The following is a 14,834-nucleotide window of genomic DNA, read 5'->3' as shown; positions in this document are numbered from 1 at the left end:
TGGTTAAGTTCTATGCAAACACAGAACAAAAAAAATATTCACCCTAAACCCAAAGAGTCTCATGCATAGCCAACCTCACAAAAGTGCTTTGATAGTTAATTTATAAAGTATTTTTTTAAACAAAGCTTTGAGAAGAGAGCACTGTTTAAACACAACATACCATTGTTGACAGACTGAAGAAGCAAATTAGCCTGCCTTCCGCTTAAGTGAGTTATAGGGCATTTCAGGTGGCAGCTGTTTTTTTTCCCCACTCTCTCTGTTATTTGATGAAAATCAAAAGGCAGTATTCTGACCTTTTGAAGTTTTATAACAATTTTCAAAGCTGTGACTTTTGAATCATATCAAACTTATGAATATAACAACAACAGGCCTGGCTAGACTGTTTATAGGGTGCAACCTTCCAAGAGTAATAAAATAGTTTATCTCCCTCTTCTGTTACAATCAATTCACTAAATATCTGACATCTAAGATGACATTGTACTAGTGAAGGGCTATTTACTGCATTCTTTTCCTCAGATGGAAGTTTCCTATGAAATTATAAGTAACTTTTCAGATAGTTGTGATGGAAACATATTAATAATTCTGTTTTGCCTGGCTTTTAATGTCTTTAAACACACCATATTTCAGCATACAAAGCAGTAATGTAAGTGCTAATATCTCAAAGCCTTTTAGCATGCACTATTGAATACACAAATGCACACATTTTGAAACCATGCAGACATGAAATTTTGCAATTCAGAACCTAAAGTAATGTAATAAAAAGAAAGACAAAAAACTTCCTTTATCTCTAAATGCAAACTACCCTAAGGCTGTTATTTTAGGATGGAAAATTAATGCCAATTTTTTTTGCAAAGGAAGTGTCTCTTCTTTGTAGTTTAGAACTAATTAGTAAATGGATATGCAAAAAGCTCTGTATGGGATTAGACAAGTATGAGTCTGTGCAGTCCAATCTATTTTGTGCATGTTCTCCAAGACCTCAACAACTAAAGCTAATTCTCCCTCAGCTCCTTTGAACTAATTAAGCTAGGTCATTATATTAATAATGGGTTGCCTTTCCGTCTGCATTTATGGCACTTAGCAAGTCAGTGTGTGTGGATGCCTGTGTCATGAAGGAGCAAGCTCCTGTCAATGAATTAGATTAATCCATCAAGAGACTTAATTTGACTTGATTACTGTTGATACATCTGAAAAATCTGTCATGCGCAAACTTGACTTGAATAGATAGCTAAAGCTGTAGGCGGTAGCGGCACTCCAAAATATTTGGCAAAAGCTCTGCGGTTTTACTATTGAATAAATAGGCTGATGATGCTAAGGTGTTCTCATGACAGTGGCAGATAAAGACTAAGGGTGCCGCCGTATCTAGATGTTGCTATCAACAATGCTGCTTTGCTTGGTTGGGTTGGTATTTTGCCAGAAATAGTCCATTCGCTTTGTCATGTAAAAAGAATCCCCCAAATTAGTTCTCAGGTCTCTTGCTCCCAGAAGAAGTTGAAAGGAGCAGAGGTGTTTGATTGAAAATTAGTTCAGAAAAACTCAGTAATCATCCCCATCCCCAAAACCAAAAAACCAAAATTGCACTTTGGACATGGTTAAGGTATCTTATTTTGTCAATTCTTTCTTGAAGAAGCATTGCATCACCTTCAGTTCTCTTGCTGACTAAGTGCCATGTTCAACAGTTACAAACAGTTTGGAAGTTCCCAACTGCTGTTGTAATCTGTTAAGCCTGTGATAACTGGCTGAAAGTAGGATGCTGAACCAGCAAAGATTCTTTTGCATTATAAAAACAAAAATATAATGAAAGGTTGATAGCTGAGATGAAGGAAAAGGTTTCCCATATGCGGAAGTGGAAATATATAAAGAATAGTAAGTTTTCTTCTTGGAAAAGACAAATATGCGTGTGGGCTTCTCCATGTTATAGGACATAACAATTATGATTTACCATAAAACAGAGTGAAAAAAAAATTACAAGTGATGTTTTAAAGTGATGTTAAGGCTCGCTCCTGAAAAATTAACGCCTTCTAGAATTCGCCAATGAGTCCTAGAATTTCAGCTATCAGGAATGAAGCATTAGAGCTCTATCAAAAGTACCTAGCAGTTTTGATTAACTGTTGATTACTTAGCTGCAGCAAAAGGGTTGAGAGACTCTTCTCATAGCCTCTTACCTTAAAAAGACTATATTAGATTTATCTTCCACATACATAGTGAGAAAAAGCATTAAGCGACTCAAGAGTTGCAGAGAAGTTATAGTCTTCAGAAACATTTTTTCCCTGCTAAACACTCACTTCCAAAGATAGCGCTTGGTAAACTATCCAGGACCTTTATAAATATTGGATTAAGGAACAAATTGTCCAGATGTTTTGTTAAACAAACAAACTCAACTAAGTATCTATTCAATGTAACTGTTTAAAACCAAGATATATTGCAGTCATTTAAGACTTCATGGCTACAAATTTATTTAGGTGTTTGTCTGCTTTGTAATACTCTTTTACAGATGAGGTTACTGTAGTGCACTGAGATTTCAAAGGCATGATTCATGGCAATGGCTATGTGTTTCCTAACAGTACATTGATAGCTCAACATAGCTAGAAAATAACTATTTGGCTGTCCAGTAGCAAATATGTACTAAAAAACTAGTAAATTTTGATTTTTTGCTAGCATGTCAATCACTGGATGTGGCTTGCAAAGTTGGAATTAAACTGAAGTATACTGTTAGCCTTATTAAAGAGACGTATAGAACATATGGAATTAGCTGTCACTTCTGGGAAGAGCTGTTTGCATGAGCAGTGGTATCAGACAGGAAGAACAAAAAAAAAAAATCCAAAAGAAAATAATGATGTCCTGTGCATGCTATCTTAAAACATTTTGGACTGTTATTTCAAAATCAAATTTCCACAAATAAAGGCAAAAAAAGCCATTCGCTGTGGCACTTTTCTTTGCAAAGTCTGAAGGTTAAAAGAAAGTTATTGTGTAACTGAGGCATTTAGCTAGGGAAAGAAACACAATTTTTTCCACATTAAGATAACTTGAGAACACCCAAATTGATTTTTATTGGACTTCTCATATTCACTTCTGAGCTGACACATGCATGAGATATTCAGCCCTAAAGATCATTTCTGAGAAAACTATAAGTAACTGGAAACAGCACTGCAGGACAAAATGATGTCTCATTGGTAACTATTACAGCTGGAGAGCGGTAAGTATTTTCACTCCTGAGGCTAAGAGCCAGCTTCTGTAAATAAATTTCTATTTCTCAGCTGTAATGGTAACTGAACGATGGCGTGGCAGAACCGGTTGTCACGCTTTTTGATTTTTTTTTTGATTTTTTTTTTTAAACAGAGGCTATGGGGTGAGGGGGAGAAGGAACCTGCCTGGGTTTGAGCAGGCACCTGCTTGGGGTGGCTGGTGGAGAGGCTCGCGGCGGCCCTGCGCTGAACGCAGCCCGGCAGTCGCCCCCGACCCCCCCCCCCCCCCCCGGCTCCGTGTCTCCGCGCCGGGTGATGGCAGCGGAGCGTGGCTCAGGGCGCCCAACCTCGACGCCAGCGATGGCCCCTGGGCACGGCCGCGCTCGCGCCCCAGCTGCAAATAGGCATCACGCAAATGCTGCCGGTCCCCACAGGTGCGCACACCTGCGTCTCCCGCTCTTGCCCGCTGTGCTTTGGGCAGGCCAGGCTCTACCCTCCTTGAGGGTTTTTTTTTTTTTTTGCCTTTTTTGGGGAGGGAATTGATGTAAAATTAATGATTAATGATTGTACAAGCATCTGAAGGGGGAGTGTCAAGAGGATGAGGCCAGCCTCTTCTCCGTGGTGCCCAGCAACAGGACAAGCAGCAACGGGCAGAAACTGAACCACAGGAAGTTCCATCTGAACCTGAGAAAAAACTTCTTCACTGTGAGGGTGACTGAGCATTGGAACAGGTTGCCCAGAGGGGTGGTGGAGTCTCCTTCCCTGGAGATATTCACAACCACCCGTCTGGATGTGATCCTGGGCAATATGCTCTAGGTGACCCTGCTTGAGCAGGGAGGTTGGACTAGATGATCTCCAGAGGTCCCTTCCAACCTAAACGATTCTGTGATTCTGTGATTCTGTGATTCAGCTTTAAATATGGGGAGGGGGAAAAAAGTGAGGGCTTAGACGTCGGTTTGGGCAGTTTGGAGCTTTCCTCCCAGCGCTGCCAAGGAACGAGGCACCGGCCGCCCTCGGGCCCAGGCCGGCCCTCGAGCCCTTCCTAGAGTAGGGGCTTCAGCCGCCCGGCCCGCAGGGCGGTGCGCTGCCTGGCAACCGCCGCCCCGGGGGGGCTCGGGGCGCCCCCTGGCTCCGCCCTCTCCGGCGGCGGCGGCGGCGCAGGCGCGGTGGCGCCGGCGCGGCCGCGCTGCGCAGGCGCGGCGATGTCGGCCGCCGTGGAGCGGCGGTTGGCGCAGTTCCGCGCCGCCCGCGGCAGCGGCAGCCGCGCCGCCGCCACCATCACCACCGCTGCGCCGCTTTCCGCGGCGCCAGAGGCCGCCGAGGGACCGCGGGCCGCCGCCGTCGCCGGGCAGGTGAGCCGGGAGAGGAGGGGATGGCGGGGGTGGGGGCCGGGCCGGTGCTGACGCGGCGTGTCGCTGCTGCCCCCACAGGCGCCGGGCGGCGGCGGGCCGTTGGCGGCGGCGCCGTGGGCGCGGGTGCTGAAGGTGCTGCTGTGGGCCGTGCTGCTGGCGCTATCGGCCGAGCTGGGGCTGGCGTTGCCCTTCGGTCTCCTCTCCGGCCTCTACTGGATGCACGCCGCCACCCGCGGCCCCGCCGAGCGGCGGCGCGGCGAGCTCAGCGCCTACTCCGTCTTCAACCCCGGCTGCGCCGCCATCCCCGGGACGCTGACGGCCGCGCAGCTGGAGCGGGAGCTGCTCTACCGGCCCGCCGCCGGCAGGTAGCGCCGCGCCGTCCTGCGCCGCGGGGCCGCGGCGGGGCGGCAGCCGCCTCTCCTTCCCGGGGCGAAGCGAGCGGCGGCCGGGCCGGTGCCTCCCTGGGAGCGCTGGTGTCTAATGAGGGTTGGGGGGGGGGGCGTGTTTCGCTGGGCCTTTAACAGGATGCCTGACTGCTTCTCTTCGCAGCGCTGGCTAGAGGCCTCTTCCTGCAGGAAGGAAGGACGGACGCGAGGCGGTAGCGGTGCGGCTGCTTCTATCCGGGCTCATCTGTTTCTTCTGCTGCAAACATCTGATTTTGATGGAACTTGCCTGTCTGTGTCTTATTAGAGCTTTCGGCATCCGTTGTATAAGACAAAACACTAGTTGTTATTCACAGCAGGTAATAATACATGGAGGGTTTTTTAACCGCCATTCTGAAAAAAATCAGTTAGGGTGAACGTACAGCAGACAGGGAAACGCTAGGAGCTCTCAGGTGGAAGGGGATTTGCCCTGTCGTTGAGCTGAGTCTTTTTACCACAGTACAGTTGATGACATCTGTTGCCATCATCCCATAGACTGTCAGGTGTTGCTTTGTATGATCTATTAACATTTCTAACATACTGCATTATATAATGCACATAATCGTATAATCGCATTAAAATGAATCATTAATACTAAGTCATAGTGCAACTAGTGCAGTTTACTCCTATAAGGACTGAGTGGAGAGCAAAAATCACAGATTAAGTCCTGTTTCAGTATGGCCTTTCTATTTTAATAGTGATTTACAGTGTTTAGGATTGAGTGACAACAGGTTCTGTCATTTGTCGGGGGAAACACAAGGCAGTGTTGTTCATTGAATTGAATTAGACTGGAGAGACGATAGTAGATTAAAGCACAAGTAATATGTTTAACACTGCTAAGCATCTTTCAGGGGCTTTCCACAGGTAGCTTCTACCATTAATCTGTTTCATCAATTCCCGATGCTGCTATTTGAAGCCAAGCACAGAATTTTCTGATTTGTGCATCCTCCACCATCCTCTGGTCGAGATGCAAAATCACTTAAGAGTCCTTACTCCTCTTACTGATGCCTTTTGGCTTTATAGAGATAACGCGGTGTATTTCTTTTTAATGACCGTAGCCTCTGCAGGCTCAGAGGCCTCTTTGTATTGCACATAAAGCCACAAGTATAAAGCTTTGTTTCTTTGAAAGAACTGTAAAGTGCTAGTCTTTCCATTTTTGGAAAGTATCCTGCTAAGTACTGAATAAGAGGTAGTCAGGCAATATTTAAACAAGTAACACCAATGAGTCACAGAATTTTTTGAGTTCCAGCTTTATTCACAACAATAAAAATATACATCACCATAATGTTTATGTGGAGTTGGTAGTCTGACATCTTGTACAGTTAGATTTTGTGGGTGTTCCTTTAAACAAGGAAATACATGCAAATAAATATTAAATATAAGATAACATTCCTGAAATTATAAATCTTTATAGCAGCAAGGATGGAAATAAAGCTTTCATTTGCTATAAACTTTAATTACATAATCTCCAGGTGAATATAGACAGTTGTGTTTAATACTTTTTGAAACAAGTTACTACAATAAGTGAGCATGAAGCTGCAAGGCACAAGACAAACATTCACACAGTTCATCTGTTCCAAAGATTTGTGTTGCTTTACTTATTTCATGCTACTCGGAAATAAATGCACACTACAAATTCTGAAACAGAGGCGGCAAGACTAACAACATCGGCTTGTTAAAGGTTTTACTGATGTAGATAAATTACGACATAGAAATCGTTGTTTAGGCCTTGCTGGAAGTATTTCTCAAAATACATTCATTATTGAGTGGAAATGCCTTTCACTGAATTGCTTCCTCAGTGCTTGAAGGATATTTATAAAGGTTTGAAGTGAGAGTTTAATCGGGGGGAAAAAAAAAAAAAACCAACCACCCTCCTCCTGCTAGTCCAAAGATCCCACTTAATCTTGCTCATTATTTTGCTTGGGTTCTAACAAGCTAGCAGTTGCAAAGTTTGACATTTGGTGCTGGAGCTATTCCTTATGGACGTGAATCCCCCAGTTCTCAAGTGACTGGTAGGGAAAAAAGCCAATCAACTCAAAAGCATTTCAAATTGCTGAAAGAAATCTTTTGACAGCAATTAAGTACAGATTTCCTTCCACACATAAAAGGACTTTTATTGTCCATTCCTTTGTCTGTCCTTACTAATTTATGATCTGTATTCTTATATGCAGCTATATTATATAGAATACTGTACTTCTTCCAGCATGTTAGTGAGTTAAAGCACTTCTCCTGTAACTTCCTATTGCTGTAGTAAAACTATAATCTTGTGCACAGCTGCACAAGTGGCAGAGACTTTTCTTAGGTTTGCACACAAGCAAGCAGGGCCCTGAAAAAATAGTACCCACTCTTGAATATTTATGAATGAAATTATTCCCTCCAGTGTGCATTATCATATAGATGTTTATTTCATTTGTCATCATGCTGCTTTTCACCTACCAGTGATTTTAATATTATCAGTGTTTTCCTAGTCAAAGCACTTAAGGATAGATGTTAACTAGAAACATCAAGTATACTCTCTACATTCAGGAAGGTAATTAATTAAATGGCAAGACAGCAGTTAACATGTGTATATGTATGTAGTATAGTCAGGTATTGTATTATTAATGGTCACACTAGCAGCTTAAATTAAATGAGGCTTCATTGCAAGGTCCGCTCTGCTACCGATGTTACAAAGAGATGAACTGGAAATGGCCTGCGAAGAAGCCAGCATGCTCAGCATACATAAGCTAGCCTGAGAACTGTGGTGGATTTCTACAAATGTGTCTGACTTTCCCCCTGGAGCTCAGTTACAAGCATTATAGCAGAAGAAGGTAACCCTTCCTCTCTAATTCAATTCTAATTTGATGATTACAAAACTAATTCACCCTGTAGGCAGTCTGGATTCTATTACAATGATTAAATAATTCCATGCAAAGCAATCTAGCTTCAGGCAGGAAAGATGTCAACTTATATCCCAGAATATTCAGTGACTTTTCTGGCAATGGGGGATGTGAATTTAAATCTGAAAGAGGACTTGAAAATAACTTTCATCTCTGCTGAGCAGTCTAACTGCTAGGCTGGGAAGTTACTGATCACATTGAGGCTGTGGGCAGGGATGTTCTGGGACCCGGTCTTTGCCACCTCACCTTGCCCCTTTGTTGTAAAGGAAGCCTGAACGGCTAAGCTGGATAAAGATGCGTAAAGCTTGGTACTGAGTGAGGCAATGTCCCACAGCCCCTCTGGTAAAGGTACCTCTGACTTTTTTCCTCAGTATTAACTCTTGAAGCCATCAGCGATAGTTGTAGATAAGCAGTTTAGATGCATTCAGTGCAAGAGCCCCTGCAGTCTTAAAATCACTACTCGAAACTTAAGGGTGTTGCTCCTTGGCCCCCCCCCCCTTTTTTTTTTCCCTCAAAAGTCTATCTATCTGATTGATTGCCAGCTGAGGAGGGGGAAGGTAGCCTCCCCCCAAGGGGCTGGGAGCTGGCAAACTGTTCTCTGTGCTGAAAGGACACCATTAAACTCACCTGGTAAACATCTTCAGTCCTGCAACCATGAGTAAACCATCTTGCACGTATCTCATGCCTGGAGAAAACAAGCCAGGCTAGAGAAGAAACAAAAGTGAGCACAGACTGTGAAATACTTAATGCTATCTTTTCCAAGTTGGTGAAGTCTGGTAAGAGACACTGTGGCCACAAGCTAGCTTCTGCATGCTTGCATCCACAAGAAGCAGAGTGTAGCTTTGAAAGCCAATGTTGTTTTGAAGCACAAGTCATTATCTTGTCCCTGTTAACACCTGTGTGCCAGCTGGAGCTGCAGAGTACAATGTAAAAGCTAAAGCGCTGTGCGTGCAGGAGATACTTCCATCAGCATCGATAAGAGATGACATGCACCTACTAATAGCAGGAGAGGGCCCTATTAGGCACTAGTTTTGATTTTTTTTTTTTTTCCAAGTTAAGCTTAAAAAGAGCATTCAAGAATGTGCGCCACACTACCTGCTGCAGTTGTAGATCTTCAGGATGCTGTTCCTCACCTACCCAGAAAACAGGTAAGCATACTTTGAACTTAGAACTTTAGGAAGCTCTTACCGCAAAACTGATTCTTTCCTAAAGCACATGTTGTGTTCCACTAAGTTATTCTTTCTGAAACTGGTGATAGCACCTTGTCCTGCCCCCATAAAAGCCTTTTTCTTTTTTTTTTTTTTTTTTTTTTTGCCAATAATCATATTCTGTATCTTTGTAATTTAATCAGTCAATCATTCAGCTCGCCCTCTCAAGCTAATAAGCCATTGACCCAGTGGTTTCAGGCTGGATCAATGCTATGCTTAAGTTTCGGGCACCTGGAGGCCTTGTGTACAAATAGGCAGAAACTCGGTTAACTAACTTTAGACATGATCAGTTTTTTCCTCAGATGCGTTCATTCGATTAGCAGATTGCTTTCCCCAGAAACCTTTGTCCAAAAGCCTGCAGGCAATGAGCAGTGTATGCTTAAGTTTCTGGCTGGAGATGGCATACTTATGCCACTTGCTTGGGTATTTAAGGGTTTTCATGTATATTGTACAGTTCATTGTTCACAGTCTGATTCACCTGTAGAAATCTTAGCTGAACGTGGCCTGACAAGTGGCAGCGTAGACACTACTGCCTACCGTGCCTCCACTACTGATGCTGTTGGCTGGACACTTCAGTGGTTTCATACTGCTGTCCCTCTGGACATATAAATGTTCCAATCTCCAGCGCTCCCAGCTCTTCCGAAACTCCATCTGAACCTAACACGAGCAAAGAAGGAAACAAAAGAACCAAATGTAGAAATAATCAGATCTTGAAAAGATTCCTTTAGAAAAAGGCAAGAAGAAAATAATCACACTACTTATAAAAGCTGGCAATGTTTTAAGCCTGGAACATTGCTTCAAATTATTTAATTATCTTATTGGTCTATCATCGGCTATTCCATTTTTAAAATGATGACAGCATTCTCTTTTACTTGTAGAAATAAAGCTCTGTTATGCTACAGTGCACCAGGAAATCTTACCCTCGTTACTTTATTCCTAACGGTATTCTGCTGCAATGCTGAATGTACTCTGTGCGTTATCTACACTAAAAAATAAGTTGATTTTGCCTCTCATCAGCAATGAAATGACTTAAAAGGCTGGCTTCCTGCTCAGTACTGTCACCAGAGGTATTTTTAGAGTTCCATTTTAACTTCTGAATTGATTTAAGCAGTACTGTGTCTTGAATTATTTTTGCTCTTTGGATTTTTTTTTTTTTTAATTTCATTCAAAATAAAGATTTATTCAGAATTGAAACATGAGCAATCTAGCACATTCAAGACTCGTATGCATTAAAGGATAAAATCAATACAGAATTCCAAGTTCCTAAATAGGGTACTGAAAAACATAGCAATTAAAAGGATAAAAGCAAACTGTAAAAAATGCAAGTGTCTTCCCAAGTGGTATCACACCAGCTGTAAGGTGACTATATTACAATATTTCTGACAATATGGCTTGGCAGGGATGTTTTGCATGCCCATCACTTTGATCAATCAGTTCTTTATCATAACCAAGTATGGAACCAGATCACAATACCAGATGCAGAAGTTCAGCATGCCAAAAAGGAGAGCACTCCATTTCTGCACCTCTATTGTTTCTATTTCATAAAAAAAGACAATGCTTGCGCTTCTTGTTTTTCATTATCAGGTGGTCTTCTTCCTGCGCACTTTTTTTTCTTTTGAAACAATAATTACAATATCTCTTTCCAGGTACCCTTTTTTTTTTTTTTTTTAAAGGTACAAAACATGCTCATCCAGTCACAGGTTCTGGGTTAAACGTTGTAACCTCTGTAGCAAGTTGAAACATTGACAAGGGTTTTTGAAACTCCTGCACCAGCAATAACAGAATTTAGATCTTCCTGTTCCACAGGCAAAGTTCTTGCCACTTGCCTAAAATAAGAACTTCCATTAGCTTTTAACATGTACGGTAAAGGACATAAAATTGAACCTTTTTTACTCTATTTAGAAAAGGGCAGCAGTGCAACTTCAGTAATCAATTCATTATGGCATGTACTTCAGCCTGGAAGTAAGTTGGGCCTCAAGTAAGACTTCTCTGGAGCACCTTTTTGTGTGTGTGTGGGGGGGGGGGGGGGGTTGTTTTTGTTCTTCTTTTTTTTTTTTTGGGTACCTCTGAGGGGTCTGGTATTGACCCTCAAGAGACCAAATGGAGCAACTGTGGTCCCACACAGGTCTGTCATCACACCCTGCCTGCTGAAAACTTAAAACTCTAGTGAAAACTTTCCAGGGACCCAGATACTGTGTATTTACTTGTTCATTTTCAAATAATGAACCCAGGAGGCTGTCCTAAAAGAAGGAGGGGATAGGGTAGGATTTATTTTGTAGAGAAAGAGGCAGTTCTTGAGCAGAGAGGTAGATCTATAGGTCTTTCAGCATAATAATTAGCCTAGGAAGTTCTGTGTATGGATGAGATGCCCCTGAAATAATGCCAAAGGAGGAGAAGGGAAGCAAGAGCAGAATTCTGAAATCCCATGAGGAAGGGGTGAATGAAAATTCTTACGAAGGATATTTTGAAAGAGTAAAGGGAGAACTAGGAGAACTTTAAAAAGTTACTCATGGAAGTTACATGAGGAAAAGATTACTCAGAGCAGCTGACTGAATCAAATGCAGCAGATAGGCAAGGATGATAAGACTGTGGCAATGAGTCTGAAATCTGTTTACAAAGAAGTTAAACTCTGGCAAAGGCCATCTTAATAAAACACAGTAAAAGGAAACTAGACTGAAATGACATAGAATGGCACTAGCAGAGGAGCTCAGTGGATGGTATGTATAGAGAATATTCAATTTAAAAAAAAGTAAGATTGGGCAGGAATTAAAAAAGCAACTAGAGTCAGACAGATTCTTTAAAGGTGGAAAAAACTGACATGTACTTCCATTGCAATAGGAAAGAGGCAAAGTGGCAAGACTCTGGAGAACGGAAGCCAAAGCAGTTAAAACTTATTCTGGTAGAAAGCAGCAGCATCTCTCTGATTAGAATATTTATCAAAGAAAGCAACAGTAATTGCAGAAAACCTGATCATATTAAGCCCAGCTCATTTTTCAAGGAGCATTGGTGATAAGAGGAAATCTGAGGAGGCTCTGCAGTTTGCTTCAGAGCAATACTAGAGAAGATGCAGAATTCTTTCAGATGAAATGTGACCAGAGGTATTTTAACGTTCTTCCACAAGTAGATCGTACAAAGGGATATTAATATCACTGCTAACTTCACTCTTGCTCTTGATCTGGCACTGACACTTGCAAAAAACTTTTATGCTGTATGGTGAAGTCAATGGGCCATGGACAAAAATGAAAATACGGACATATGTTATATAAAAATATAAGCATAAGCCTCAGGCACAGGTAGTCTGAGAGATGAAAAACAGTTTGAAAAGCATGAATTTCCCATATAGTTCAGAAAAGAAATGGAAAAGACTGGACCTAATCAAACTGTTTATCTAGATTTATTTTATGGATGCCGATAACTGAGTCTGACAAAATTGTTTTCCCTTCTCTTAACAAGAATTGGAACAAACAAAAGCATTCACCCTAGATTGTCTGTCAAGTTTCTGTCAAGCTGAACACACTACCTTTACCTTTTAGAGATTATTTCACTGAGGAAAGAGAACAAGCAACAAGAGACTTGGAGGACCCCCGACAGATTTAAGCAGGCTCCTTCACAATAAGTTCCCTGAAATGAAACAAGCTTACCCATTTCAGGGTTTGTATTGAAGTTTGGTCTACAATGTAACTCTGCCCGTGTATCATACTGAGGAGATTATTAGGCTCTACTCGTCAGAGAGCGGGCTGCAACAGCTCAGAGAACGTGTGAGCAAAGACCAAAGCGAATCGAAATATATCATGTAGCAGCAGACAGCGCTGCAACTCAGTATTAAAGTGCACCTGCAAAGCTATACAAGGAATTTTGCACAAGCATTGTCTCATTTATTCATGAGTAAAGCCTGCTGCTACCCACCCCTGACTTTTATAAGCAGTACAATTAACACATTCACTTTAACAAAATCTTATGCACAAGCTACAGAAGTGAACAGTCTCCTACAGGGCTTCATTCGGTTGCCTGCTACCTGTCTGTTGAATCCAGCCTGGCCATGACGACAGAACTAGAACATTTTTCTGTCAATTCCAATTCCTTGATGAGGCCTATTTCTCAAAAGACAATTGTGAATTACTGCAGAGATAAGTAGATTTAGCATGAGCGTAAAACACAGTGATGCGTATTAGACTTAAAAATGTGCTGCCAGCTTAGCAGCGTTTGCTTCCCTTGAAAGCCTGACTGCTCAATGAATGGATAACAATACTTAAAAGGTAACACGAGTGGATCCTGCAATATAGAAACAGAACAATGCTCTATCCCTAAAAGGGCCAGGGTGCAGCACAAACCGCAGAAGATAGTATGTGTACCCAGAGTAACACAAAGCCCTGGTTAAATTTCTTCTGGGCTTGCGGAAAGCTTACTACTCCGTGAAGCTCAGTGCTCCATTTATATGAGGGGACTGATGATGTCTTTTAAGTAGCTGGGCCACAGGGAAACCAAACTAAACCAGATTGTGTGCAGACATTAGCCCAGAGGACTCTCTAACTTCACCAGCTACGAGACTGATTAAGAAGAGCAGCTGAAATTCTCAATAAAGGGAAAGCTCCAGCACAAAAAACTATACAAACATGAGCAAGAAAACGCAAAAGATTTGAGGTCTACAAACACTGCCCCTAAACTATGCTGCCTGGATTCTGTCCCACAGCTTTTAACTGAGGAGTTACCCTGTATGGTTGTACAGAGGAGGGTCTGTAAGAAAAAAAGTCCTGAACTGGGACAATTTTACAGTTTAAGACCATTTTCAATTTCCTTTTTCTACAGTGGATGCTGATAAGGCAAACTGGCACAAGCCCCAGTGTCTCTCTTACCTCATTATTGATGAAACAGTAAAGAATTGCAACCATCAGCCCCTGAAATCAAGAAAACGACAGAACAGCAGTGAGCAGAACAGAACAGTTCCCCTACTTAGCTAAGCAAAGCTGCAAAGGGCTAGGCCTGTCTCATATCACACCAGCATGTCCCGCGTGAGAGAAAAGCAAGACTGAAAGAAGGAAACAATCTATGGTCCCACAAGCTACAGAAGTGAACAGTCTCCTACAGGGCTTATCAGCTCTGATGGCAGAGGCAAAGTATGACTAAAGTCTATCTCCAAGCACATGATCTTAATAAAAATAAGCTACTGCTTTCTTCAACCTCTGCCATGTTTTTTTCCTAAGGATTCATTTCCCCTTCTCCTTTTTTTCTTACCCGTTTTCTAGCTATAAATACTTCATATATGAACAATTCACAGTGAGTTTAAATACAACGCTATGCTTGATAAGCGGGGAATGAGCAGATCAAAAGGGAAACTAGAAGAATAATCATTTCCTTAGACAAGGACATTTCCTCACATGCAGTTACAGTTGTAGACAGCTACCTCTCACAGCACAGTTTTTCAGAAAAGCATCAGAAACACTGGAGAAGGCACAAAATTTGCTTTCAGCAATACCATTACACAACTACAGGAAATCACAGACAATTTCATTATTGCCTCAAGATATCCCATAGGAAATAAAAATTAATACAGGCATAGACCAGTTTATTGTGGGAAAGTTAAGACATTGGGAATAAGAGTATGTGACACTAACATCTAAACTGGCTATGAAAAATTGTGATAGTGGGAGGGAAGTATGAGGACTAAACCTGCAATATCCACTGTTAAATTGAGAAATATAAAGAAAAGGGAACATGCAATGAATAAGAGAGAGAACAGGTCCTCAAACAGCTGTTACAGAACATCCTGGCCAAATGTGCACAGTGTAAGTGC

The 14,834-nt window shown here is 42.1% G+C and overlaps 2 protein-coding genes across 3 annotated transcripts in view; one reads left to right on the top strand and one right to left on the bottom strand.

Annotated features, from left to right (window-relative positions):
• Positions 1–4,375: 4,375 nt before the first annotated feature.
• SAYSD1 (SAYSVFN motif domain containing 1) lies at positions 4,376–14,815 on the top strand. Of its 2 annotated transcripts, none has more exons than XM_068939552.1 (3): positions 4,376–4,534; positions 8,890–8,983; positions 13,850–14,815. In XM_068939552.1, the coding sequence occupies exons 1-3, from the start codon at positions 4,385–4,387 to the stop codon at positions 13,999–14,001; spliced, it is 396 nt and encodes a 131-aa protein (XP_068795653.1). In that variant the 5' UTR covers positions 4,376–4,384; the 3' UTR covers positions 14,002–14,815. The 2 variants fall into 2 exon arrangements, with proteins under 2 accessions (XP_068795653.1, XP_068795652.1); XM_068939551.1 differs by lacking the exons at positions 8,890–8,983; positions 13,850–14,815 and adding exons at positions 4,613–4,899; positions 5,084–5,554.
• GLP1R (glucagon like peptide 1 receptor) overlaps positions 8,991–14,834 on the bottom strand; it is an 84,490-nt gene continuing 78,646 nt past the window's right edge. The window contains exons 12-13 of the mRNA XM_068939553.1: positions 13,897–13,938; positions 8,991–9,700 (exon numbers count right to left, since the gene is read on the bottom strand). Coding sequence (XP_068795654.1) covers positions 9,533–9,700; positions 13,897–13,938 — 210 coding nt within the window. The 3' untranslated portion in view covers positions 8,991–9,532. The remainder of the gene's footprint in view (positions 9,701–13,896; positions 13,939–14,834) is intronic.

The sequence above is a fragment of the Struthio camelus genome, chromosome 3 (assembly GCF_040807025.1).
Source record: "Struthio camelus isolate bStrCam1 chromosome 3, bStrCam1.hap1, whole genome shotgun sequence".
Taxonomy (NCBI): domain Eukaryota; kingdom Metazoa; phylum Chordata; class Aves; order Struthioniformes; family Struthionidae; genus Struthio; species Struthio camelus.
This window is presented reverse-complemented; position numbering and strand designations above follow the sequence as displayed.